This window comes from Scophthalmus maximus, chromosome 1 (genome assembly GCF_022379125.1).
Source record: "Scophthalmus maximus strain ysfricsl-2021 chromosome 1, ASM2237912v1, whole genome shotgun sequence".
Lineage (NCBI taxonomy): Eukaryota > Metazoa > Chordata > Actinopteri > Pleuronectiformes > Scophthalmidae > Scophthalmus > Scophthalmus maximus.
The window spans coordinates 10,304,779-10,332,016 of NC_061515.1; the positions used below are offsets into that span (position 1 = coordinate 10,304,779).

A 27,238-nucleotide genomic window follows, 5' to 3' on the forward strand; every position below is an offset into this window, starting at 1 on the left:
TGAATTAGTCCTCTGACCTCAGTAATGGATTACTTTGTAAAAGTTAGTCGCAAAAAAAATCCATACGTCTAACTTCCAGGTGTTTAATTGAGATTTTGCTGATGACTTCATTAGCTGCAGTCAAACTGCTATGATTGTCCGTTAGAATGCTATCGTGCTTGATGGCAAAAAAAGCCTCTAGTGAAAAGGCGAGTCTGCAAAAAGATGACCATTGCAAGGAGAAGATGAACAGTTTCATAAACACTGAGTGAGGATATAAACATATCACTGCCAGAGAAGATGCAGTGGGCATCTGCAAATGTAATGGCTTTTTGTGTCCAGTAGAGGTCAATGTCCCATTGAATGGTCATCACTATGCCAGCTTCAGGCCTTGGTCGATACTACCACACACAGTATCTTCACACTGTATCTTAATCCTGAGATTATGTTCAAATAGCCAGCACAGTTCAGGATTAATTTTAATAATGGAGGACAAACAAGGACAGACGAGAGTGGACAGGAGTCTGAAGTTCTGAGTTTTCACGAGGGAAACCATTTAAAATTGAAGGACATGGAAATCCAGTCTGCAGTACAGATATTCTCATCTGCAGTGCCCCAGTATCACTATGGTGTGAGCCCACATTAGTCTGATTTTCAATACACTTGTGCACCAGTGGAGGTGAATATCAATACAGCATGCGAGCTTGAACAGGAAGTTCATTTTTTATCATTAATACAGCCTCCATGCAAATCGGAAGGAGTGACAGTGTTTTACCACTACTAGTACCCAACAGTGTTTGCAAACATTATACAGTAGTAAGTTTATATAGCTATTCGAAGCTTCTCATATTCTAATATGCTGTTTCTATTGACGATAGTGATGATGATTGACGGCCAGCTGCTCCCATCATTGTAAATCTCTCAAGCTTTTAACATTATATTTATAATAGTTACCTTGGCAATATACAGAAGCCATGATTAGGCGGGTAAAGGCAATGTGAACGTTTGATGGAAGTATTTAAAATCACTGCAGACCTTATACATATCAAGCTCGAAAATTAATTTGCGCGGGCCAATCAGTCATTCATTAAGCCCTGAGCTACTTTGCATGGGTCAAGGTTTTGTTAGATGACGCCAATAAGATCCAGTTGAACTGAAAATATATATTTTTTTTTTGAAAAGCCCACTGAACCTTGCACTGGAATCTGTGATGCCTAAACTACAGAGGCCTTGGTGCAGCCCGCAGCAGTTTAAAGCGGCGACGCATCTCACACTGCACAATGAAATGAAACGAAACGCTTCACATTTGGTTCTACTCCAAGCCTTCGTAAGGTTCAATAGTAAATTACCAAATTAATGTAAGATTACCGACAACCTGACAAATAAGCTTTGACCGAGACGCATGTCAGAGTGAATCCCACCTATGTGGAAGGAAGAGGATTAGATTAGTTTGGGATTCTTGAAGCTGGTGTTATCTTTTTTTTTCTTTTTTCTGGTTACGCGGTTAGCTTCGCTCACGTACGACGTTAGCTAGCTCAACATTAGCCATGCTCGCTACTTCCTAGTCACGGCGCTAGCGTCATTCTGTTCTGAACAGCCAAAGGAAACCACACCAAAAAATAAAAAAATAAACTGGGTGACAACACTTACCGAACCACTCACTGACGAGCTCGTGTCCAGGTTCCAGGAACCATCGATGTCAGTGAGGAACGTAATCCACGGGCTTTTTTTTTTTTCTTCTTTTTTTTTCTTTTTTTTGCAAATATGGAAGCCGGAAGTGACCATTTTTATTTGTGCGTCATTGGCAAACAAACTCACACGAGTAAGTATCGACATCACCAATTCACAGTCAATCTGTTGTTTGTTTGGTTTTTGTTGTTTTTTATCTATACTGTCCCAAATCGTTACTTGCCATATTAAGTTGCAATATATATTGCTGCTTTGCAATGATGTGAACAAATAAAGTATAATATAGTACAACTAGAGCCTCCAAAAGCGCAATAAGCACAAGCGCAAAACGAAATTAGAGCTGCAACAAGTTGATTAATTCATTAATCGATTGACAGAAATGAACAAAACGCTACTTCAATTTTCCAAGTGAAAATACAAAATGTTCTCTGTCTCCTGCTTTGCAAGTATGATTTTTCAGTTTTTCTTTATCACATTATGCTTATGAATTGAACTTAAGGTTTTAGACCGTCAGTCAGACAAAACAGGCACATTTAAGATGAATACTATGATGAAATGTAAAATGATGAAAACCATTTTTATTATCTCCCTTTAACCTTTCCTACTCAAAACAAATTTTGTCATCAGTTGCGTTAATAACCCATGTGCAGATTGTATTTACCATCCCTACACTATGTGGTAATATCATTGTTTCTGTTGTTTAGCGTCTTTGTTAATTTTGTATGAGAGTGTGCAGCTTTTGAATTTCTCTACTTGGCTGGTTATTCCTCTTGGGAAGGGGCCAGTGTAACATGCTAAATGGAGTTTCATCACTTTTTCAGTCTTTTGCAGTGCTGCAGGCCTCTGGTAACAGTGGTTGTCATGGTAGTCCCTGGTAAAAGACAGTATTAGTATTAGAGAAAAGCTCACTAACAAGTCTTTAGGCATTCTCACTTTGCAATCCACTTACTTGAGAAACTGGGTCAGTGGTAGCACATTAAAGCTGGAGTTGTCCTCCTGGCTTTTTCTGAAGTTCACCAGGAAGGAGCAGGAAGGAAGACAGGGTTGTTTTTAGATATTCAAGGCCATTGCTTTATTTAGTTTTCTTTCCCACTGTGAGATGGTATAGAATAACATATTAAGTGTAGACAGTAACATTGATGAGGAATGCTTCATCAGCTCATTCAGAAAATAGACACCCCAGCTATACTAAACATGTTCCAGTAAAAATTGAGGTGTATTATCTAATCAATTCAATCCAATTTTATATGTATATTGCCAAATCACAAAATATATTGTCTCAAGGAACTTGAGTCCGAGGCCGAGGCTTATCAACATTTTCCACAATGAGCAAGCACTTGGCAACAGTGGAGAGAGAAAAAAACAAGCCCCTTTTTTTACAGGAAGAAATCTCTGGCAGAAGCCGACTCTGGGTGGGCGGACATCTGCCTCACTCGGTTGAGTTGAAAAGAGAGAAATGGGGGGAGAGAGAAGAAAGAGGGGGAGAAAGTGAGTGAAGAAAAGTTATGCATTGTTAGTCTTATATTCACATTTTAAAGACATATATTGAAAATGAGGGCAACAGGCATCTTCCCAATCAGTCACTTTGAAAGAACACAAGAGCATAGTGGACATATGAACAGACTCACCTCACATGAAAGACAAACAGCACCTAGAGATGGGGACCTTTTCTCATTCAGCAGTTTGCTGTGTCAGCAGTTTGGGACGGCAGCACAATCGAACGGCTTTGCCAGGACCCAGTCAAGCGTCACACTGCTGACAGAGGAGGAAAAAGATATGATGATAATAGAGAAAGTGTTCATATGAAGAATGAACGTCCTTGCTGTACCTTGATCAATACATGCAGGATCACGCCGGTCCCTCTGTAAGCACGCCGAGCAACTGGCAAGCTTCATTTAATTAGGAAGTGTCTGACAACTCAGTGATCCTTAATGAAAACAGAGTCTTTGTGCTCGTAGACTCTAGCTTAATAAAACATTGCTCTGCAGCACCATCGGTTCTAGCCAACGTGGCAGCCAGTTATTGTCATTATTTATTATTCTATCATTGGGCCATTTTGACATGTCACAGTAGGTAAAGCCAAAAGTGTAAATAATGAATTGAAGATCTTTTTTCAGTTTTTTTACGAACAACTTTGACTTTTGACTTGGACAGAGCCATCCTTGATGTTATGAGGAGGACCTGCAAAGTGTCTGCTCTGAAAAAGGCCAATTCAATTTGATTAGTCTAGAGCTAAAACAACTTGATAAATCAATTAGTTAAATTAACCAAAAATTAATCAGCAATTGTTTTTCATATTTTTGTGTTATGTTATATACCTTTTTTGAATTGGAGGTGATGGCCTGGGGGGGAAAAGCCATTTGATATCGTGGACTTGACTTGACTTGGGAAAACTGGGATGGACAAATTAATCAGGGACCCTAAATCTAAATATTGGAGTGCCTCTCACAATTCTCCAGCACAGGTAAATGCTCTCAATTGTTGTGTATTGCATAAGACAAAGAAAGAAAAGAAAAACCTCAAACTGGAATGATTAACTAATAATAATTAGATTTTTAAAACATTTGCTAATATTCTTTTATCAGAATATTCTTCTATCATTTACTTAATTTGTGGTTCCTCTGCATCTTATTATTGTGTGATGAATATATGGACAATTTACTCATAAGCGATCGGTTACATTTATACGCTTTTACTCTCTGAGCTGCGTCATTCACTGTATTGTATTCACACTACAGTGTCAGTGAGGTATTGCTTTAGTGCTTGTGCTCAAATGACCTTAAACTGACACACACGTACAGTAATACAGCTCCACCCTAACAAGTGTTTGACCTTCCAGTGTTAGGTGTCCTGCCCAGTCCTGAATCTCGACTCTCTCCTGCTTTCGGGAGATTTTGAAACTTCCTTTTTGGGGCTGTCTGGCTCACCAGATGTTTCCTGAACCCACTGTGTTCATAACTCGCTCCCCTCCCCGTTAGTGAAAGGCAAGAGAAGGATGTGGAGAGTGGGAGAGAGAGAGCAACTCTGTCATTCACTCTCAGTGGAGCCAAACGCACACACAGAAAGATACCTGGAGTCCAAGTCTTTTTCTCTGCGTGAGCCTCTCTGCTACAGAGCTGACCAAGACTTATTTCAGGGACAGGAGACACTTTAACTCACCTAAACATCACATAACGAGAAACACACCATACAAAGGCTGCTCACCTCCTCTTACACTTTGTGAGCTCACAGTCCGCTATCCTGCTGTTTAACCTTGTGGACAGCCAGCCATGTCGTGGGATTGTGGCCTGAGATACATGTTCTCTGTGCCCCCTGCGCTGCAGCCGGGAAGCATGTGCATCCTGCACGACAAGGAGGACCTGTCAAGACTGGAGATGGTCCAGAGACTGGCCAAGGACGGCTGCCGCTTCCTGCAGAACCACAGCAAGGGCCCGGAGAGAACATGCGAGGTGAGATGACACAACTACAACAACAACAACGACACTGATTCAATTCAAGATTCAAGATTCAAGAAAACTTTTTTTATCCCCAGGCACGTAGAGCAGACAAACAATGACAAAAATAAAAAACAAAAATGACTAAGAATAAATAGATACATTTGTATGAACAGGATAAAAACTAATCAGTCAGAAGATAACAGATGCTTTTTAAAAAATGCAAAAAGTACCGATAAAGAACTGCATCATTAGTGTGAAATCCTTCTTTGGAGTATTTCACTGAACAGCCATTCTTGGACTTGTAACAGTGAAAACATCAGTCAAGGTGCTTATCAGATAGTCCTCTTTATGTCATAATGAACCCAACTCGATTAGTATAGTTTCTCCTTGAATATTCACTTAGAGGACATCAGATCTGTCAGTCTGTTTTACCCTGGGCTGCAGTGTGGTGTTTAATGCTGCTGTTTTGTGAGCATCGTGCCTAAGCATCCTCTCTTCACCCCCTGCAGTGTCCCATTAATCAAACTGATGTTAGTTTGTTTTTTGTGTTTAATGGTCTCCACACATTCTATAATGCCTCTGCTGTCATTGGAGGCAACTGTTGTTATTAAAATGAGTCTAGATAACAAAAAACTTTCTTCAGTCAAATATACCAATGTAGTCTCTAGACTGCTGCAAAAGAGCGATAACAATTAGACAACTATATAGAAAACATCAGAGAATTATGTTAAGGGCATTGCATTCAAATGCTTAAAGATTTACATTACAAACTCACCATGCATTCACAGAAACTGAACAAACATACCACTGCCATATCTCATTACTGAAAACATAACTACAAGTACTGTACAACCTGTACACTTGTTTAACACATTACATCACCTGCCAGTTAGCTGCGTAGGAGACGCCTGATTGGCTGACCTCACGGCAGGCGCAACTTCTCCCTTCCTGCCAGCTGTATCTGCGTACTCGTCAGTGCAACAATGGCAGGAAGAGTTGACGCAAGCGGCCAGACCGCCATGCCAAGACATTGTGTGGTTTCAGGGTGGATTTCAGTGCAACAGGTCTCTGACCTTTTCTCCAAAGACAAGGCCGGAGCTCTTTATCTATATTGTCATTCAGTATTATGACCTTTTGTCGGCATGAAGCCACCGCTAATCTGCGTGTGATCAAATGTTAGTGCTGCATGATACAACAATCTGTCTTACTTTTATTGTTGAAGTCACATGCAAGTTTCAGTTATTCTGAAATCGAAAGAAAATTGAATGTACCGGTGACACGTGTATGAGCCATTTGTGTAATCCTAACGGTAATGGCCAGATATGCTGCCCTTGCATTTAATATTTGCCATTACCTCGAAATATTAAGATTACGTGAGATTATCTAGCAGTGTTTCTAGATTATGGGATGGTTTAAAATAATCCAATGATGCTACAATGCACATACTCTTATTACATGTGACTCATGCAAATATCTGAGCCCAGACTTTAAAGAGCTTAGAACTCAGTTAAATCCCAGCTGGTGGAAACAGGGATGCTTAATGTACAGTAGACTGCACATCTGGGAAAATGTGCGAAAGATTCTGGGAGCAGGGAGATCATGAATGTTATGTCATTTCCTTTAATAACAAACTATTGCATTTAAACACTGGAATTTCAAGTCTTTGTACTAAACAACTCTGTTCAAATATTCGGGGGTATGAGGTAGTTGAGACCCTCAGAGTTTTCTTACACTTTACGTAACATTATTTCATCAACTGCCTTTTTACTCTGCTCTGTTCATCCGTGTGGAACATAGAGCTGCGGTCTTCTGTCAGTACGTGAAGTGCAAGAAAGCTTGCGTGCCAATGTTTTACTTAACATTCATCCACTCTTGTTTACAGTATATCAGCAGAGATGAATGCATCAAACAGAAATTCCAGCGAAACACTGCTGCAGATAATTATGATGAAGTGCTTCAACATCAAAGTCTTCTTTGACAATACAAATCCGTGGTCTTGATATTTCTCCCTTTGCGTTCTGTATGAACCACACTATTCCTTGAGAGGAATAAAGACCAAATCTGCATCCTGTCGGGACTGACTGCTTCCAGGTCCCTGCAAGTGTTTCATGCCATGCGTGCCAGATCTGCAGCTGCAGCACAGAGACATACGTGAGGCATGAGGCAGACACTGAATACAGAAAGTGTCCCTAGCCAGCGGAATGCATCTGTAAAGCATTTGATTTTGTGCAGACGCCTTATAAGTAGTGCTTACTCCACTGCTGACGGTGTCCGTGTTGGGAGGACTTTACGTGAGTCCTGTGAGTAGAGGTCACCTCCAGGTTTGGGTAGGAAGTGCTCTTTCTCATTACAAGAATCCAGTCTAAATGCATGATTGTTTTTTCTTTCTCATTTGTATCGGGACACATGTAACCACAAAGCCCAAGGCACACTGACTAGTTGCCTGCAGCAGCCAGGATCAATAATTCACTGTTTGGAAAGTGTTGTTTGCTGTTTGACCTCCTGGTGGTACACTGAGAGACTGTTAATTATCATAAAAAACTAAGAGAATCTAAGAGCACACAATGTACTGTACGTCATGTCTTGATAAAGACAGAACCACCAGTGACTCTTTTTTTTTTACCAACAACTAGGAAGCTAATCAGGGCAGCCTTCCCTTTCTGGGAAATTTCTAGCTGCTTCGTCTTTGTCAAGACTCTTGACCTTACGTCATATTGTCCAGATCATACAGTTATTGGTCATTAAACAGGACAACTTATTTTTGTACGTGCATGCACATTCACAGAAGGAACGAATTTGTGGCATGTCGCTAACGGACATCTCAACTTTGCTTTGAGTTATGAGTCACTGCGCTGAAGGAACCACCAGCAAACATTACCATTGATGGTCCTTTGTGAGGTCTGTGAAAAGCTCTCTCCTGTTTATAGACGCGACTGCTTGTGTAATGTGATTGCTGCAAATGTGGCCCACCCAGAGATGGACACAATTGTGTGTCTTTTGTTGTATTAGATATTGTATGAGTATATGTTAAGGTAATGCATTTATCTGTGTATGTGTAGTACATGTTTGTGTGTCCACAGATCACATATAAGCATGGATGTTGCTGGGGAAGTCGTGCTTAACTGAAGGGCCCTGGATGCTTTCTCTGCAAAAGGCAATTAGGGCAGAAAACTGCAACCACTTCTGCCTGTCTAATTGCATGCACAGAGGCTTGCGTTGCATTGACTGATGGCTGAGGAGAGGGATGGCGAAGGGATGGGGGCTGATGCAGGATGCGTTTTGCGTGCACCACGCAGTGAACTCCTCATTAAAACCAATTTTTCTGATCCAGACCCTCCGTTGTCAAGCAGCCGTCAGCCATCTTTACACAGCCAACAAGCCATTTTGTTTACAATGTAGGGTTTAGAAGGAAAAATTAAGGCTTCGAATGTGTAAAATCCATTCATCTACAATTTTATTTAGGCTAAAAAACTGCATATAGGTATTCCTGATTTACATTTAAGCTTTCCGTGGCAGACAGAGTCGGTGTACATGTACTTCATACTGCTTTTAAAATGACATTGGGAAAACTAACCCTAACCCCGGAACACATAATTTAAAAAAATACTTTTTACTAAAAGATTAAAGCCTTCACAAAGGGATACCTCTCATGCTTTAGTTATATGACTTGTAGATCAGTCAATTAAATTGATTGAAATTATTCAGCAACAATTTTAATCAGTGTGTCATTTAAACTGACTCGTATAAGGAGTCGGATAGAGGAGACTGTCTCCTGCCAAGGTTTTGATTGATTAGAAGGTGATTGGGTAACATTGTGTGACTAAGGGAAAAGACAGTTAGACAGAGGGAGAATGGGAGACAGTGGGATACTATCATGTCAGTCATAAACCAAGGAGCTTCTACTACAAACCGTTGTTGGGCATGCAGAGTTGCACCATAGGACAGTTTGAAAACAGATTGTCTCCAGACACCACCCATATTTTAATAGGCTCTCCATAAGATTCAGTAATTAAAATATGTATGAGTCTTTCATGTTAATCCCTGAATGGGCTCCACCGATAAGGACTGAATAATGATATATGGAAATCCTCTCTCATGTACAGTGCTGGCTTTGACAGAGCATTATAATGGAAATCAGTGAGAGTGGGAGAAAATACAGGGGAATCTCCTTGGTGATAACACTTTCACTCCATCCATCCCTCCATTCCTCCCCCCTCACTCTCTCTCTCTCTCTCTCCAGCCCCAGAGTGACGAGGCAGTCCGTGTGTGTCTGAGGGAGAGGGGCCACGATGTGCTCGTCCTCCAGAGAGTGTCGTCAGAGCGGCCAGCCCTCTCTGCATCGGCGAGGGGAGGAGGGAGGGAGGAGGCGAGGAACAGGAGGTAAGCCTCCCCACTTCTCTCCTTCCTAGATTCCCTCTCTCTCTCTCTTTCACTATCTGTTTCTCTCCCTCAGCACTCTCCCTCTTATCACTCTCCCTCTACTCTCTCCGGATCACACACTCACTCAGGCATGCTTACACCACAACTCTCTACACACAAATGACAACACCACATACATGTTAGTAAGCAGCATGGGGCTGTGAGGCAGAGCCCGGCTGGCTTCCTGCCCATCCATCCCGTTCGGGAGCTTTTCCAGCCGTCAACACACCAGGACATCTCTCCGTGTGCATGAGAGACAGACAGCAGTGGACTCAAGGCTGTATCAGCTGCAGGTGGATGGATGGGTAAAGAGGACATGCAACAGTAACCACGGCAACATTTGCCGGCGCAAGGGCACGGGGACTCTGTGAGGATGGGATCTCGGCCACAGCCCGTGAACCCACGGCAGGAGGAGGGCAGGCTGCTGCACGCTGCCTTGGTGGAGCAGGAGGAGGACGAGGACGACGAGGAGGGCTCCGAGGGGAGCAGCAGCGACAGCACCAGCCGGGCCGAGCCGGTGACGGTGCCCACCTTTGACGTCCCCTACTTTCGCTACATAGACGACGAGGGGACAGAGGGAGAGGAGGAGTGGAGCAGCAGCCGCTCTCTGTCCTCTATCGAGGAGGACTCCTCCACTGACTCTGTTGTGTCTGACAGGTACATGGTGGTGTCAGGGACCCCAGAGAAGATCCTGGAGCACTTGCTGAGTGACCTGACACTGGACAACGACCAGGGGACAACACAGGGCAAAGAGTCAGGTCAGCATACATATACTTTAATGTCCTGGAACTTTATCATCCTTTTTGTTTTCAATGCATTTTTACCGTTTCTGAAAAGTATGATTGGAAAATAACAGTGGGTGGGTAGTCTTAATGAATTCAACTTTATGAATGCATGGGTAAGATGTTGTGCCTATGCAGGTCCCCTGAAAATAGAGAAGGATACCCCCCTTCATTTTCTATTTTACATCCTCCTCTCCCCACTCCTCTCTCTCGCAGAGGAGCCCGATAACATTACTGGAGCGGTCATGTGCCATCAATCCCAGAATGCCACTAAGTTTGAGCCTGTTCAAGTAATCGCCTTTGACAGACATAAACGTTGCTCCCATCATTTGAGTGAGGTCGTAATGGACTACCTGACACAAAGTCCTGCCTCACAGCGACGACAAATCAACACATTTCCTCTTATCCCAGCAGGCACATGGTAATGCGCCACTGTTGCCAAGGCAGAAGAGACTCTCTGTTTCTCTGGAAAATGACTCGATGAGGCGTGACGATAGAGAGCAGCAGCACAGTCAGATGAGGGGAGGAAGAACACAAGAAAGAGAGGAGAAACAATGTAAAAGGGAGGAATGTGGAAGCTAGGATTGGAGAACAGGGAGGGAAATGTTCCGATTTGTCCTCGGAAATGATGGTGGTCACAGATGATTTCTCATTGTGATGGAGGCAGGCTAACCCCATACCAGAGGTCATTACTCATTCTGATGGGGAAGTGAAGGCGATTGATTTAAATACCCTCTCAGGAGATGTGCCTGCAGTTGCAAAATTGAGCATTTTACATGCACAACTGAGTGATGCTTTATGTTGTATTGCATATTTCCTGCGTATTTTACGTCGATGAGCTGAATTAGCCGGCGAATGTCAGCGAGCGTCTTGGTTTAGTGTCTACACACTGAACCTGTCTGTACTTTACCTTTTAGCTAATTTCCTACAGTCTCTGTAGGCCGCTGTTGATGAATCATTCTTCGTTCTGGCAATGTGTGTATTGAAGTTAAGCCTCCATAGGGACCACGATGCTGAGCGATGTCCCAGGGTCAAAGAGCCAGAGACCTGACGAGGAGAATGAACTCGGTGGAGTGCTGACCAACAATTGATCTGCACTCAGGGGTCTTTAATAGTCTGAGTCCAGCCGGTTGTCTCTGTGCAAGCACTGAAGCTCCATGTGCTCTAATGCTCGGCAGAAGCGCGATGGCATGAGATCATTGATGTCTTCAACAAGAGATTGACTTGAACATCCACGAAGTCGACGCGTCTGGTTGGTCTCTCTCGGAAAAGATCAACTTAAAAGATTTCTGCATCAACATGACTGATGATTGCAGCAGATTATCGATCTTGTGTTCATGACTTACATGCAAGTACAGCACATTAGAAAGCCCGTCGTGGTAGCGCTTGCTTCCATCTGCGCCCAGTACACAACATTAAGAATGCAGCGAGTAAAGCTTTTCTGTCTTTCTGCGAGAGACGGCACTTCTCTGAAAGCACCACAGGCACGTTCGAGGGGAAGCAAGTTGGAACCACTGCAACGGTGTGTGTGTGCAGTGAAGATCTCATGATGTACTAGGGCCGTTCTTCTGTGGGCTACCACTGTGGGTAGTGTTCAGTTGCCATCTTCACTGTGCCCAATCTTTTAAGTGCAACTATTGATTCTGACAGATTCACACTGCACACAGCTCTGAAAGACATGCAATGGAACATTTGCGTTCTTAATGAGACGATGTCCCAGGTCTTTTACTGGAACATGTCAGGGGATGTGAAAATGTAAAATCTCTAAAAATCGTATTAATTTAAGGCTTTTACACCCATTGATGGCTTCTGGTGGTTTACCGAGCCAGTAAGTGATACATTAACATGCTCATTCTCAAAGGTTGCATTGATCAATTTAAAAAGTATTCATTGAAATGCTAAAGGGATTGGCAGGTTGATTGATTTCGCAGTGGATTGGGAAGTTGGATCAATGAATCCATTTTGCATTTCCTCTGAAAAGGAGGAACTTGTTTGGGTTTGGGTGGGATTATCATACAGAAGAGCAGAATACACACATTTTTGTACTTCTCTGATGCAACTTCTGATGATATCTGATCCAAATACAGACACACAATTCATGCATAAATAAAAATGTGGATTTGTGAAACGATCAAAATGTTCTGCTATAATGTTTGGATTAAATCTTTGGTGAGCAGCACACCACCTTCTCTTTTGCCTTGTTACCAAGACAGACTTGATAATATGTCTCGGGGTCGTAAAAAATTAAACATTTATGCTGTTTTCCAGCTTCAAAAAACTTACAGCCCGGGAGAGCATAATGTACAGTAAGCTGCTGCTCCTCATGAGAAAGTGGTTCAATTAAGACCGCTTGCAGAAAAAACACAACACAGTGAGCGATCAGTGCATGTTAAATGTACAGTTTACCATGTGAACGGGTGGGTCTTGTGTTTTCTCTGGCTTTGTGTTAAGATTTGATTTTTTATGAGGGCTACATGTGTAATGTGTATGTATGTGTAACCTCTCATAACCAGTGATAAGTGATGCACCCGCAGCTGCTCTGCATGGATTAGCATAATGATGTCAGGGAGTCCCGTGGACCAGAACGCACACAAAGGCCTTGGGAAGCCAGTGTGAAATTAAATGGGAGAATTCATAATACTGGGTGTGAGGCACACTCACTGAGTGGCTGAGGGGAGGTCGGCCTCATAACAGGATTTAAAGATTTTCACTTCTGGCCCTCCATCACGTCTGGGAGTTACTATCCTTTTTACTTTTTCTTTTGTCCCCCACAAATGTGTTGTCAGCGTCTCTAATGCCAGTTTCTGAATCAAACTTTTACAGTTTGATGCAATTCCCTTTGAATAATTACTTCTGGGATAAAGGGACTTTGAATGAGTAAAAAAGAGATGAAGGGAGTTCAGTGTTGTGATGATGTTGACCAGCCTTGAGTTCATCCATTTACAGAAACGCATTGGTGTAACCTTGGGATACAGTGGCAGAAGGTGCTGATTGAAAACACATTGACGTGATGGCTGAGCAATGTGAGATTACTTTCTCTGCGAGCGAGATAATCACAGTGGAAACCTCAGACTTCACGAGAGGTCGGACAGAGTCAGCTGACACATGAACATTGTTAGCTTATCTCCACTGACACAGCCTGCGACGGCAAACGGGTGAGATCGAAGATAAAGCACGGAGAGGCTTGTTTGAACATTGGTGCAAAACAGGAACTGAAGAATCCTCACTGGTCTCAGCACCAGTCGCTATCTCGGACCGACCGTGAAGAGTAACGTGCCATCAAAAGGTCTCTCACATTATGCAGTGCCTCTGAAATGTCTCTGCTCCGTGCTTGTTAACCTATATTTGGCAGCAAAGAACGGGCTCACCTTCTTGTATTATCAAGATGGAATAGGGACGGCTGAATTCATGTCTCAGTTAGAAATCACTGCTCAGAAAAACATTCATATTGTCGGAAGGTTCACAGACGAACTTTCCCCTTCAGCATAACAAGGCAGTGTTTATATATAGGATCAGAGGATTGATTTCAATGGGATATAATGTCTAAATCAATGAAACTAGTGGCTGTTCGAATATTTTGAAGTTAAATGCTATCAATACTTGTTCCCATTGACAACAATGTATCTCTCTTCACAGATACACTCCTGGACGACTTTCTGCTGACCTACCCGGTGTTCATGTCAACCAGTGATTTATGTCAAGCACTGCTGGGACAATATCCTTGAACACAGGATTCACACATGGTGTATTAACCCTCTTGTGTGACTGGTATAGACTGAATAGCTGTTTTCTTCTTTTAACTCAGCGCAAACTGTGTCTTTTCTTTACATCGCTACTTAAATGAACATCATAAACACCGACTCTATTCAGGCTTCACTGTATACTGCCTCTGATAGATCTCGCCGTCCACCTTCCTTAACCGAATCCCACCTATTGCACCAAGCGATGCCGAGGGAAAGAGGACAGGAAGGAGGAACTGGAGCGGAAAAGAAAAGTCCTGCACCTGGTGTCACAGTGGATGTCTCTCTGCAGAGATTTCCTGAGAGAAGACGAGCACGTCAAACTGTTCACGAAGGTAGGAAATGCGACGCACAAGGAAATGGGGTGGGAAACTGGGCGTGAGGTGAGTCTTGACAATAAGAGAAATTTTGTCAATTGACATTTCCTTCCAGACCTTGTATCATTACGTGCTGGATGACCTCTATGAGCACCCAGCCCTGGAGGCAGATGTCAGGGAGCTGCAGAAACTCTATCAGCTGCATCGCAGACAGTAAGCGACCATGTTAAAACTTACATTAGAAGTAGATAGAGAAGATGTAGTGATACATCCACACGATCAGTTTTTCTCTTTATTTGAAAATCTGATCGTGTCTGGGTGGGCACAACAGTCAGTAAGAACGATCTGAAGTCTGAAAAGAAGCAGAGACACAAGCTGGTCTCTGCTGGTCTCAGTACAAAGAAGGAGCCTCTTCTCTGCTCGGTGCCTGTATTTACTGTAGCCCTTATCAATGAATCCATTCAGCGATTTAAGAGTAATTGCTGTGTTCTGTGGAGCTGTGCGCCAAAATATGAAGGTCATTGAGCTCTTCGTCTCCAGTCTTTAAAGTTGAGGAAATACCGGACTTTTGAGTATGTATGAATGACAAGCTGTAAGAGATGTGTCACTCGCCATGAGACAAGGAAACGAGCGCTCCACCACTGGTTTACCAGATGGAAATTCAGGCCTGCTGACTGTTAAAGGTCACAAACACCGCAGATCCATAAACGTAGTGATGCACTGATTATCATGGCTTCTGACTTATACATACAGGAATGCACTGATCTATCGTACTCAGTTGGTATCCGCCCCGTTATTGACCTTTCAACACAGAACGTGTATCAGCCATAATGTGACCAATCCACATCAACGTTAACATCCACATTTCCTCTATTATTCATATTGATTCAGTCACAACTGGCCACCAAATCAGTAATGTTACCATATATGAAAATGATTCCACTGTGTTACACACAATCAGGTTTACAAATATCCAATTTGGGGGGAAAAGAAACTATTGATGCCTGGTAAATACACAGACACACTGAGCAACCCCCAGTCACCAGACACACTGCCACACCCATGTCCGACTCCCCCCTCCCTCAGCTACAGCCTCCAATCAGATCTCCTCCCTGGGGACGCCCCAACCTGCCACCCATTAAAAAAAACAGTGAAGATGATTCAACCTGGCTCGCCTGCTATTGTCTGACTCTGCTTTATTCGTGTTTATGTCCATGGAGGGACCTCGACGACACCCACTCCTCTAAAGTCCTGGACTTTGTGTGGGTGTTACTAACTGACATACTCTACTATTTATGAGCTTTTCACAATCAGGCTGATCCCGCGGGAGGACAAGGTTGACTGCTTTGTGGCAATCTGCTCCCGAGTGAAATTCTAGAAGGTGTCATTTTTCATAGGAGGGAGACGCTTTCAGTCCTTTGCTGCCACTGACTTCCATCTGGCCTCTGTGCCAAAGAAATAACAAGACAACAATGTCCCAAACCACTCTTGCACTTTCGCATCCCGTGGCATTGAATTTCACCAAGATTTCTTTTTTTTTTTGAGGAGAAAGACTGTGAATGTGATCTTGAGCTCTGTTTTGACACGACAGTGGGAGTCAGGTTTTTCATTAGTGCATGTCTGCTGCGGGCCAGCGAGAGGGGATCCCTCAGGGCAGGCTTTGTGCCAACATGCCTGTTGTGATGCAGAGCCCAGTAAAAGCCGAGGGATGATAATGGACACGGAGCTATCCATCATGCTAGCAGGGAATATCTGATGAGAATACAGTGATTAGATGAAGGGATCCCATTGGAGGGTCTAAAATCTAGAATGCACTCTAATCTCTCCTTGGCACTGGGCTTAAAATAATGGACTGAATGCAGCACAGGAGTATACATGTACATCCACTCGACCTTGACTTCATACGAGATATACATGTAGCTGCAGCCCAGATCAAGAAAATCACCAGATCAGGTTCTTGTAGGCAACATTGTTCGTTTTGTGTATGTATGGATAGGAGCGTTTCAAGGGACTTTGGGTTCCCCAGGAAAAAGCTGTGGTGGGCCCTACATCGAAGCAAACCAAACCCCACCCCCACAAAAGAAGCACATGATATCAAACCACATGCTTCCAATCTTCAAACAATTCTTTTAGCACCAAAATGATCAACCATGTGCAAATGGACATACACAAATAATAGTGAAGTAGTAAAGTTCAAGTGCAAGCCCCCCCACCACCATCCCAGGCATCTACCAAACCTCTAAAATTACGAAGCTTTGGGCAGAAAGCAAGTGTCGTGGGGCGTCTTTTAGGGGGGTTGCGACAGTGGTGTCATCGCAGTCTCCTGTACAGAGCCGGTCATAGAATTTAAGGGGGTTCACACAAAATTGTCATTGCTGTGGACCAACGTAGTCAGCCGTTCTCAGGGTCCCCCTCTCAGCCCGGGGGCCCCAGGCAATTGCTCGCTTTGCCCATCCTGTTGCAACACCCCTGTGCATTGACACATGACGGTGCACTTGACTAATGTATTTCTTCTTCCTTTTCCAGTACGGCGGATGAGTACTCACCTCAGAGAAAGGTAAGTTAAAAGATCTCTCCACGACACTAAGACAAGGAAGAATTTTATCGAACAGAGCTGGTCGAATTTGGGTGTTGGGGCCATTGTCCTCACATTTCCTGCTTCGTACATTGTTCTGTAGTTCCATGGCAAAGCTCAATGTTCCCGGGCATTATGAATGTGTGTCCCAAATCCACGCATTTCCCCTTCTGACAGAGCAAAGCACTTTTCCACCAATTGAGCCTGAGAGAGAGCGGAGTCCGGTCCAGAAGCACACGGAGGGAGACCAAGGAAGGTGAGTCGTAAAAACATGGAGTTCTCGGCACATTCCTCCCATCGTACGTTGTTTCCCAACGCTCCTGAAGGGAGACATGTAGTCTGAACGTTAAAACAATGGGAGTATGAATGAGAAGAAGAAAAAAAACTGATTTATGACTTTAGGAATTCCTTAAATCAAACCTTACTGAAACAACAGTTGGTCTCCATTGCAGTGCTGTGTCATGTGTACATCACCATGGACTCGTACCTCAGTATGAAGGCCCATGCTGGCGCAGTGGCCCAGGAGCTGCTGCAGGCAGTGGCAGAAAGGATGGACGTCCCAGAGGGGGAACTAGTGCTCGTAGCCGTGACTTATGTTGGAGGTACATACCGTATACATATCACTGTACCCTCCACACAACTATGACCTAATGCACATTTGATGATGTTGAGCCGTGGACATGAAGTGTGTGTGTGCTTCCTGGTGTTCATAGATCATTTGTAGTAGATTTTCTTCACTATGAACATGAAAAACATATTTAACCTCATTTCAATGCCACAATAGTACAATCGGGGCCATAATAAAAGCGCCGTAAGCGATCCTGTACGAGTCTGCGACGACATGAGTAGAAATTCAAAGTGAATATTTCTCAAGAGAAAGTCATCACATAGCTCAATTTTTCACAATGTTTCATACTTGTTTGTTTGTTTTTCATACTGAGTTGTATATTGATTCCAGACATGAGTACATGAGATTTCAATCAACAGAGTTGACCCAAATATATCCTGAGGGGAAAACAGTTTAAAGGGACCAGAAGTATGAAGTGACTGGCTGCCTCATAGAGAGTCATATCTCTAGCTGCTGATTGCTGCTCACATGCTGCGTGACCCATTTTCAACGGCGTTCTTTTGCCTGTGGTGTTTTCTCCCCTGCAGGGCGACTCCTCCTGCAGCCTCAGGACAGAGTTTTCGCCGATTCCTCGCGGCCTGTGGGGAGGCTGCACATATGCAGGAAGGAACTGGGAGAAGTCCTGGTAAGAATCTCACTGCAATGTGTCACCTGCATTTAACTATCGTGTCAAAGGCCTCTGTTGGCTCATTTCTAATAGATATCCACTCAGAGGCAATGAAAAAGCCAAGCGTGTGTATATTTGCTTATGGAGCACTAGTAGAGATTATGTTGGAAGCTTCGAAACTCCATCGTCAGTGCAGTGTGTCCTAAAATGTGGGAACATGGGCCAACTTTTGCTGATGATGTCAATCTTTCAGGTGATATTTCCTGAGACAAACTAACGGCTCCGCTCATTGTCTGATGTGTTCCAGTACCCGTTCACAGACAACTCAGAGCTGCAGCAGAGGACGGCTCGCATGTTCACTCTGAACACGTGGGACGTGGCCGTTGCCCTCACCAACTTTGACTGGTCCATCTTTGACTCAATTCATGAGGTTTGTCACCTCACTCACAACATAGTATCACCTTTAAAATGTGCCCCTGTTGACCCAAAGGATCAAACTGTTAGAACCACACGCCCTGCTTCTTTTTTTAATCTTGTACACGTTGTTCTGTTTTCCAGCAAGAGCTGGTCTACTTCACCTTCAGTCGCCACGCCAGCAGCAACCACACCGTGGCACTGGAGCTGCTGCTGCAGCGCTGCAACGAGGTCCAACTGTGGGTGATGACCGAGGTGCTGCTGTGCCCGACGCTCTGCAAGAGGGTCCAGCTCATCAAGAAGTTCATCAAGATCGCTGCACAGTCAGTAGCTTTGCTCACATCCCTGTGTACTGGGAACGCGGCCCCCTCCAGTGGCAGATCGATGAACTGGATCTGCTTTTTGTTGCCCTGGAAGTAACGACATTGTTTCTTTTATAGCTGTAAAGCACAGAGGAACCTCAACTGTTTCTTCTCCATCATAATGGGCCTGAACGCTGCAGCAGTGAGCCGCCTCAGTCAGACTTGGGAGGTAAGAATGTCTTTCTTTCTTTTTTTCATCTGTACCACTTTCAATCTGTAGTAAATGGCGTCTGATCCTGTTTTTGTTTTTTTTAACCTCTGCAGAAAATTCCTGGGAAATTCAAAAAGCTGTTCTCAGAGCTGGAGACTGTTACAGTAAGTGGTATTCCACACTACACGAGGTACAATGTACATGTCGCCTTTATACGATGTGAAATAACATTAATCTACACTGCAACAGGGAACACCCCCCGTGTTTCAGTGTATATAAGGTGAAGCAAACATGTTTGTGTTTCTTCCTTTTGGAAACATCAGGCGCAACATGTGGTGTTTTAGATGATCATTAGTCCCTGACGCTGCCATTATTTAGCTCTAACAAAGCATGCACACACACACACACACACACCCCCCCCCCCAGAGGATTTGACTCATTCGTTCTGAAAATTTCTTCACAGGATCCCTCGCTGAACCACAAGGCCTACAGGGACTCCTTCAAGAAGATGAAGGCGCCAAAGATCCCCTTCCTCCCTCTGCTGCTGAAAGGTGCGCTCATTATTCCATCACTGCACTGTCCAACCGCTAGTTAAACTCTGGGAGGAGGAAAGCACTGGGAGATGTTCCTGTCGACGCGTAGAAACAAACGAGCATTTTACGTCAAATACCCCTCGTGAATGCTAATACAAAAATGTTTTCATCCGTTTCAGACATCACATTCATTCACGAAGGCAACAAGACGTTTCACGACAACCTGGTCAATTTTGAAAAGCTGGTGAGTTTGTGAACCTCTTCTTCTCCTCTTCTGAATTTATGAAAAAAAATGTCGTTTGGTGACGACTGCGTCCGTCTTTGTTTCCAGCACATGATTGCAGACACAGTGAGGCTCATCCGGCAATGTCAGAAAGATCACATGGGTCAGTATTCACGTCGATCAGTCCTCATGTCCTGGTGGGAGATATTTTACTTTGTACTTTTGATCTCTCATAATTAATGATGTAAAGGGATTGCAAGGTAAATAACTAAATAAGTTATATTTATCCTTTCCCAAGAAATGTTTATATATATACATATATATATATATATATAGAGAGAGAGAGAGAGAGTAGTTTAAATTAGATAATACCACTTTTTTATTAATTACACAGATTTTCTTTTTCTGTTGTGACAGAATTTTTACAGTTTACACAGATGTGATTTATCACCATGAATAAACCATGATGATTGATGTAACAATCAGCAAAGATCTTTTTTAAATCCATGTTGAAAATTCATTTGAGCACGGAAGTAAAACGTTCTCTTTCTGTTTCCTCCAGGAAATGGCATCACCCAGAAGAGCAGCTCTGAAGTGCGAGCCTACATCGATTACCTGCACATCATCGACAATCAGCAGACTCTGTTTGAGCTGTCGCACCGGCTGGAGCCTCGTCCGTAGAGAGCAGCTCCTACCGTGCTCCGCCCGCCGCCCCCCGCCGCTCTGTCAGACTGAAACATCTCCCCGTTTGTCTCCTCGATCTCTCAGGACTCCGGTCAGAGGAAGACTGCGTGACCCGGCCGACAACAGGAGGGAGCTGTTCGATCAGGAATAAGATAATAATCCATAATGATGGATGGAATCTCCCACCACAGACGGGAATGAGATGACACATCTTAGACATACTATACTTGACGACTTGAGCTGCATGTTGTCGAGAGAAAGAAAAAAAGCATCACCAGCAGAAGGTGGTGTACTAGTGTGTCCAGCTCATAGATTGGTCCAGCTCTGCTGCTGCCGCTGCTATGATTTTCTTTTCCTACAGGTGGCAGAGTTTGGCAGGTCCAAGTGCTGGTCTGAAAACAGCCCAACAGCTCCCCCCTGTGGTCAATCGGCAGCCTGCAACAAAAAAAGAGGGTGTGTTTGCAGGCGAAGTCTCTCATGTCCAATTAAAAAGAGCTACAAACGTGAACGTAGAAAAACAGCGTTGAGTGTGAATGTAAAGACAACGTGCGAGACAGAAAGGTTCATTCACTTGCCTTGTCAGAGCTTTGGACTCCAGATCACAACATGCAGACTGACTCATGTTAGGTCTCCTTTTTGTATTTACAGTGCGAGTGACCTTGGCGACATCACAAAGTCATTAGATTTTAACCAAAGAGAACTTCAGTCCCACACTGTGCACACGCCTCTTGTTTGTTTTCTAGTTTCATACTGTGCAACCCAGATGGTTTCTTTGCCTAAAGTTGGACAAATGCGAAAGAATTCTGAATCAGTACACTCCTCGTACAACAAGCTGGTGACTTGCTTAAGTGAATCAAGACTATAGTGAAAATTACACTAGTAAAAATATAGTTAAATATTCAACTTTACCGTTTTATTATCTTTTTTTTACATTGGAGAATTCTCTTACCATGCGGTTTCCTGTTGTTTAAAGTGTAGTAGATGAGGCTTTACACAAGTCAGATGGTATTAGTGCAGGAAACTAGGAGGACAAACAGTAATCTGTATTCCTCTGGTGTGTGTGTGTGTGTGTGTGTGAAAAGTTGTGTGTCTCTGTGTTCGAATTGTGTACGTCTGTGCCGAAGTCCATAAAAACGCCCATTCAATTTAATGCCAATGGCTCATCTTATGAAAAGCATCGGCATAAGGATCTCCATGTAGCTGAGCTGTGGACAATCAGATGTATTCTGTCACACCTCCATATTGGTCTCTATAGTCCAGGTTCAAACACGATACGATGCATTTTTTTTCTTTGTATCATTGGATCGGACTATCGTCCAGATAGTTTTGATTATTTCAGGTTCGGAGAGAGGCTTTAGCCTTTAATTTGCGGGACCATAAAGTGTCAATTGAAAAACTCAGTGTAACCTGTCTCTCCAAAGACAAGTGATTATTATAGATGTATTTTAGAGGGGGGGGGGAAAGAGTTTTATTGTGTTTTTGGGAGAAACTGTCCCCATTAACGAAGAGCATTACACAGCAGCACCTTCTGGACAAAAATAAGTAGCGAATGAGGAAGAAAAACTGAAGCCAGTTGCAAATGAACAAGGTTTCATAAGTAACACTACTGTACACAACTGTACAGCTTGTAGTGATAGAAAATGGTATTTCTCTAAAATGGTCTGCAGAGAAGGTCCTGAGTTCAGGTCGTTCTGAGAAGGCGATGTGAAGTGTTGCAGATGAAACTTTTCTTCATATTCTTGACATTTCATTTGTATATTCCTGGATTTTAGAGCCCACGTTGAAAACGGTGAAAACATGCTACAGCATTATCTTACATATTTTGAATTCTGCATTTATCATCAATGTACAGTTCATTTTATTTATACTGTATATATTTGTATGTTGAAATTCTAGACATGAATATTTATTTCAGAATTATTTATTTCTTCTATAGATATCACTTATATTGAATTCAGTTTAATTTCAGCTTTTTCTTTTTGTATGCACTGTTTGGGTTGGTCTGTATGACATGGCAAAACATGGATTGACCACCGGTGTCAAGTGTGCATGCAATAAATTGTTTTCCATCGTCATGGGCCAGTTATTGTAAGAGATTTTTATCCCTGTCGATGGTGTTGGTCAGATTAACAATTTAATAACTCCAGCGACGGTAAATGCAGGTTAACCCAGGCTAAGATTAAAGTGACAGTAGTGCAGCTCACTGTACTTTATACAGTACAGTAACAGTACGGAACTTTATCAGACAAAACAAATTCAATTATCAATTGATTAAGAATTATATTAAGAAGATATAATCTAAACATTGTTGTTTGTAATTTCACAGGAACACAATCTGAAGACGTGGTTTCTGTATTTATATCGTCACCAACTTTCTCGTGTGTTGTGGTTTTTAACTTGGTAAAAGTATCAAACACATCAATCATTGTGAGGTGACGATGGAGAGAACATTTGGAAAACAGAAAAAAAGATACGTGAGAGACTGTGATATGATCAAAATATCAATTGGCACCAGGCATAAAAATATTTACTCAACGGCTCCCATTTTATCTTCTTTGGAAAAAGAATAATACTAATTAATTAATTGATTCAACATTAATAGGTTCCACTGCCTTCTAGTTAAATAGTAAACTATCACAGTCACTGATAAAATCTAGTTATGATATTATCTTGTTCTTTTTCTATATATTGTTCTTACATTTAGCTTTTTACTTTTACGACTTTGTGCTTAATCAGGTTACCACATACACATTGCTAATACATAGACTGTGCATTGAGTGGGAAAGATGGGCTGGGTAGTCAAGAGTTTATTGTGTAAGTATGAACACACTATTCAAAAATTGAACACTGATTTTAATTTGTTGTATGTTTTTCAGTAGTTTATAAAATGGCAATATATTCTATTCTTCCAGTATGTTAAAATGTAACAGCTGGCGACCTGTGCTATCATTGCACAGTATATGACTTAAGGAAAACATCTACAAAGCTACAGTCTTTATGAATTTTAAAAAATATATATTTTTAATAATCAAACCATCGGTACACAGTGCGTCTTCCCCGGGGGCTGTGAGGGCGGAGGTGTGACCCAGATGCCCCTGCTGATTTTAACCAGGTGTCCTGCTTGGCCTTTAACATGACTATCTGTGGCACGACCCCCCGCTGCGCCTGGGCGCCCGGGCCCCCGTACCCTGCCATTTCCTCCCAAACACTGTGCCGGCACTGTATCATTTCCCCGTCACCAAATGACTGGCTAGCTGCTGCGGCGCGCTAATGAGGGGAAGAGAGGGGCAGATGAAGAGAAAACACAGGAAGACTGCTTCTTCATTTCCCCTGTGCTACACAATACACAGACTCGATCCCCCCGTCCTCTGCTCGTCTGTCTGTGAGGCACTTTGGCTGCAGGGAGAAATTAAGAGCAGCACAGCCATTATTAGCGCTGGAGAAGAAATCTCATTTGAGAAGATAAGAGTCCTGATTCCTATCCCCCCCCCCAAAAAATGGCTGTGATTCAGTGGCTGTAAATTGTACATCATAATGTCACCTTATCGCAGCAGATAATATTAAACCGGTCCTGTTTCTTCCTGGGTGTAAAGACCACTCTGACACAGTCTGTTTACAAAACTTCAAAAAGGAAAAGAAAGCATAAAATAAGCTGGTTTTGAATAATAAATGCAACTTATTTGTTGCTATTTTTATTTGTTGTTATTATTTCTCTTTTTCACAGCTGCTCCCTCAGTGAAGCTCAGCCTGGCCTCTGGAGCTCCTGCAGGAGGCTTTGAAGCATAAACATCCTTTAGAAAATCTGCATAATACATTTAAAATTTGATCTGAACATCTTAGTTTTGAATTAATCTAATCTTACAAAACAACACGTTTGATAGGAAAACTGTGTCTTTCGGCTTTTTGATGGTTAAAGTCTTTTATTTGGTTCTTATTAAGTTAATCAGATGCCAACAGAGAGTGCAGAGAGATAAAGGATGGGCAATCTAATGTGTTGCTTTCCCATAGCAGGCTATCAGTGTCTTTGAATAGGTTTCTGCAACAGGCCCGGCTGAATGAATTACACTCGTCTGTTAGTATTCTGCCGCCGCCGTACAAAAGGTCAATGTCAAATGCACCTCATTTAAAAGTCAATAGCGACCGTGCACATCATCTCCTGGGAATTCTGTCCGGGGGACCCTCCAGACGGCATTGTGTATCATTCAGTTAGTAGAGGGCAGCCGGGGAGCTTTTTTAATCTTGACCTTCCAATAAAATATGCTCCCGATCCAGAATTACATGGTCTAAAATGGAGACATAAGCTCCCAACAAATCATGCTCCGACTGAACCGTCTCAAGGGAGAGAGGTTCAACAGTGTCAGACACGGACACAACAGGTTCAACACGGGCTCAACATGGACTTGCACCTCTTTATTTACTGTATCTTTAAATCTAAAAACATTCAAAACACACTACAAAAACAGCTTTGTCACATAAAATGTTTGGATGTCCCAACCAAATTTTCCAGACATTGTCCAGAGTTGCGCCTTTCACATATGACGGAATACAGCAGGAGATTGTGCGTGTCAGAGGCACTCACACTAACGGGAACATTTCCGGAAGATTCTTTTTGGCGTCCGGGCAGATCATGCAGGAGGAAGGACGTGGCCATAATTCAGCTGCGGAGATCAGTGTACTTGTTTACAGTCATCAACACGCCCACTCATTCGACCTGATAACATTTCTGGAGATTTTCTTGCTGTATTCTCTCACATGGGCTCATTTGGACATTCAGTGGTAATAACACGAGGGGGGATGACGGGGAAAGTTCAGGAAAATGTCCAGAGCAACATTTGTAGACAATTGTGTCTCACATACAGCCCCTTCAGGAAATATGAAGAAAACATCCAGATTTCCGTGCATGTCTGAAAGCAGCTATATAAACCAATGTGGAAAGTGATGAAAGAATTAAAGTGTATAAACATGATAAAGAAGAAAATGTTTGCAATACTGTCTAAAAATATCTGTTTTTTTAAACACCGTTTTCACAATGCTGTTGGCACATACTGTACAAAACATCGAAAGACTCACTGATATTACTGCAGAGGCTCACACAGACAGCAGCAGCGCCACTCCGGCTACAGTCCACTTGGCGGGAGGCAGTTTGGTTCGGAGGTGGAGGCTCCAGACGTACGTGGACCCGCGCCGCTTGGTGCGGTACACCGGGCACTCGTAAGTACCTTTGAGTTCTTGCTCCTCCGCAGGCACAGCTCTCGCATACAGCGCCGGCATGGCCGGGGTCAGATCCCTCGACACCGCCTCAGTGATGACTCCAGCCTGAGTGTCCCAGCGAGCTCCTAGAGGGACACAGGACAGAGGTTCTCATCTGACCAATGTAGAGCTGCAACAATTAATTGATTAGTAATCGACTGCTAAATTAATCGCAGACTATTTTGATAATTGATTAATCTGTTAAAGTAGTTTCCATGGAGAACAATAGTCAAAATTGTCTGATTTCAGCTTTTTAATGGGAATATTTCTTTTAATGTTTCTTTGCAACCCTATGACAGTAAACTAAATATATTTTGTGTGTACAAAATAAAACGTTGTCTTCATTTTTCACCATTTTATGGACCAAACAACTAATCAATTAATCGAGAAAATAATATAATGAAAATAATCCTGGGTTACAGCCCTCTACCAAAGCATATGTTTCAAACCTCTACCGTAACTTAATTCGTGTTAATGTTGGTTAATTCTAACCTTCCATGAAGAGCCCGTGGATGTAGGCTCCCTCCCGCGGTGGATGTCCAAAGTCGTCTTTAGTCTTTTTTGTCACGTCCACAGTCAGAGTCATTTTATCCAGAGGCCACTGATTCTTGCGTGCAATGCTCTGCAGCACAGCTAGAGATAAAAATAAATAGTCGTGTTAATATTTCTGGCGCACACAACGTCGTCTCTAAATCGCTGCGTCTGGGCCTCACCGGTGAGGAAGGACTGAGGGTTGAAGAGCCCCGAGAGCCAGACGACTGCAGGTAGAACAAAGTCTTGAGTCCAGCTGTCGAGCTCACGGCAGCTACACATTAGATCACCGAACCTATTATTAAAAAGAAAAAACATTCATTGAAACCATTGTGTCTGAAGCCATTAGAATATGTCTGTAGGGGTCATTCTAACATTGGCGTTATGCTTGAAGAGATTTTTTTAAATTTGAAAACTGAAAATTTTGGGGAAGCAGTAAACACTAGTATAAAATACAGTACTCATTGGAAGGAGCAGTTACCATTGTGCCAGTGTTTTAGTCGAGGGATAAGAAAGTCTGGCCCAGGAGTCTGGGACAGAATCGTTGAACAGTGAGCACTGCAGAGTCTCCATACTTGAGGAGATGGTGAGGTCTCCCTGGACACAGAGGAATCATGATTAATGATGCGACCCGTCGCTGTTGATACAACAGAGTTGTGTTATCAGTATGAGTCACGGTAGACTGCACCTTCAGACCAAGATCCAGTTCATCGAGAGACTTCCTTATTTCTGCGAGCAGGCGATTCATTCTTTCACACTCTTGGAGACACACTAACATGTAGGGGCTTCGCTCTGTCGTCTTTGTGAGCATCTCTGCCATGTTATACTCCTCCGGAAGCCTCTCGAGGATGTCTTCGATGACAGACTTGACCTAAAAAGGAAAACAAACATGGTTAGGTTGCTTGTGTGGGGTAGTT

The 27,238-nt window shown here is 43.0% G+C and overlaps 2 protein-coding genes and 1 long non-coding RNA gene across 10 annotated transcripts in view; 1 reads left to right on the plus strand and 2 right to left on the minus strand.

The window, feature by feature from the left end:
* Positions 1-1,782: 1,782 nt before the first annotated feature.
* LOC118309010 (rap guanine nucleotide exchange factor 5-like) lies at positions 1,783-22,615 on the plus strand. Of its 4 annotated transcripts, XM_047333279.1 has the most exons (19): positions 1,783-1,801; positions 4,992-5,117; positions 9,346-9,485; positions 10,182-10,282; positions 13,943-14,021; positions 14,237-14,381; positions 14,479-14,576; positions 16,890-16,920; positions 17,116-17,194; positions 17,391-17,540; positions 18,094-18,191; positions 18,481-18,603; positions 18,732-18,910; positions 19,028-19,118; positions 19,214-19,264; positions 19,564-19,651; positions 19,813-19,877; positions 19,965-20,019; positions 20,419-22,615. In XM_047333279.1, the coding sequence occupies exons 2-19, from the start codon at positions 5,001-5,003 to the stop codon at positions 20,535-20,537; spliced, it is 1,809 nt and encodes a 602-aa protein (XP_047189235.1). In that variant the 5' UTR covers positions 1,783-1,801; positions 4,992-5,000; the 3' UTR covers positions 20,538-22,615. The 4 variants fall into 4 exon arrangements, with proteins under 4 accessions (XP_047189235.1, XP_047189240.1, XP_047189236.1 ...); XM_047333284.1 differs by lacking the exon at positions 1,783-1,801 and having other exon boundaries at positions 4,663-5,117; positions 9,346-9,471; positions 10,150-10,282; XM_047333280.1 differs by lacking the exon at positions 1,783-1,801 and having other exon boundaries at positions 4,664-5,117.
* LOC118309024 lies at positions 2,271-6,012 on the minus strand. 3 transcript variants are annotated; one of them, XR_004793386.2, is made up of 5 exons: positions 5,881-6,012; positions 4,873-5,078; positions 3,297-3,420; positions 2,618-3,092; positions 2,271-2,539 (listed from the first exon to the last, which is right to left on the minus strand). It is a non-coding gene; the product is annotated as an uncharacterized LOC118309024 (long non-coding RNA). The 3 variants fall into 3 exon arrangements; XR_007030982.1 differs by having other exon boundaries at positions 2,618-2,674; positions 3,297-3,423; XR_004793385.2 differs by having other exon boundaries at positions 3,297-3,423.
* A 2,314-nt stretch (positions 22,616-24,929) lies between the features above and the next one.
* Positions 24,930-27,238, minus strand: part of LOC118308915 (dynein axonemal heavy chain 11) — a 36,562-nt gene continuing 34,253 nt past the window's right edge. For 2 of the 3 annotated variants that reach the window (XM_035630381.2, XM_047333262.1), the window contains exons 78-82: positions 27,010-27,192; positions 26,803-26,918; positions 26,504-26,616; positions 26,283-26,423; positions 24,930-25,876 (exon numbers count right to left, since the gene is read on the minus strand). In XM_035630381.2, coding sequence (XP_035486274.2) covers positions 25,629-25,876; positions 26,283-26,423; positions 26,504-26,616; positions 26,803-26,918; positions 27,010-27,192 — 801 coding nt within the window. In that variant the 3' untranslated portion in view covers positions 24,930-25,628. The remainder of the gene's footprint in view (positions 25,877-26,282; positions 26,424-26,503; positions 26,617-26,802; positions 26,919-27,009; positions 27,193-27,238) is intronic. The other variant, XM_047333264.1, reaches the window with a different exon arrangement.

Excerpts from the sequence above, each read along its gene's own strand:
- LOC118309010 (XM_047333284.1), top strand. The coding sequence starts at position 4,938 with ATGTCGTGGGATTGTGGCCTGAGATACATGTTCTCTGTGCCCCCTGCG. Across the intron at positions 9,472-10,149 it reads GGGGAGGAGGGAGGGAGGAG|GACTCCTCCACTGACTCTGT; the intron begins GCGAGGAACAGG and ends TCTATCGAGGAG. Across the intron at positions 19,265-19,563 it reads CAGAGCTGGAGACTGTTACA|GATCCCTCGCTGAACCACAA; the intron begins GTAAGTGGTATT and ends ATTTCTTCACAG.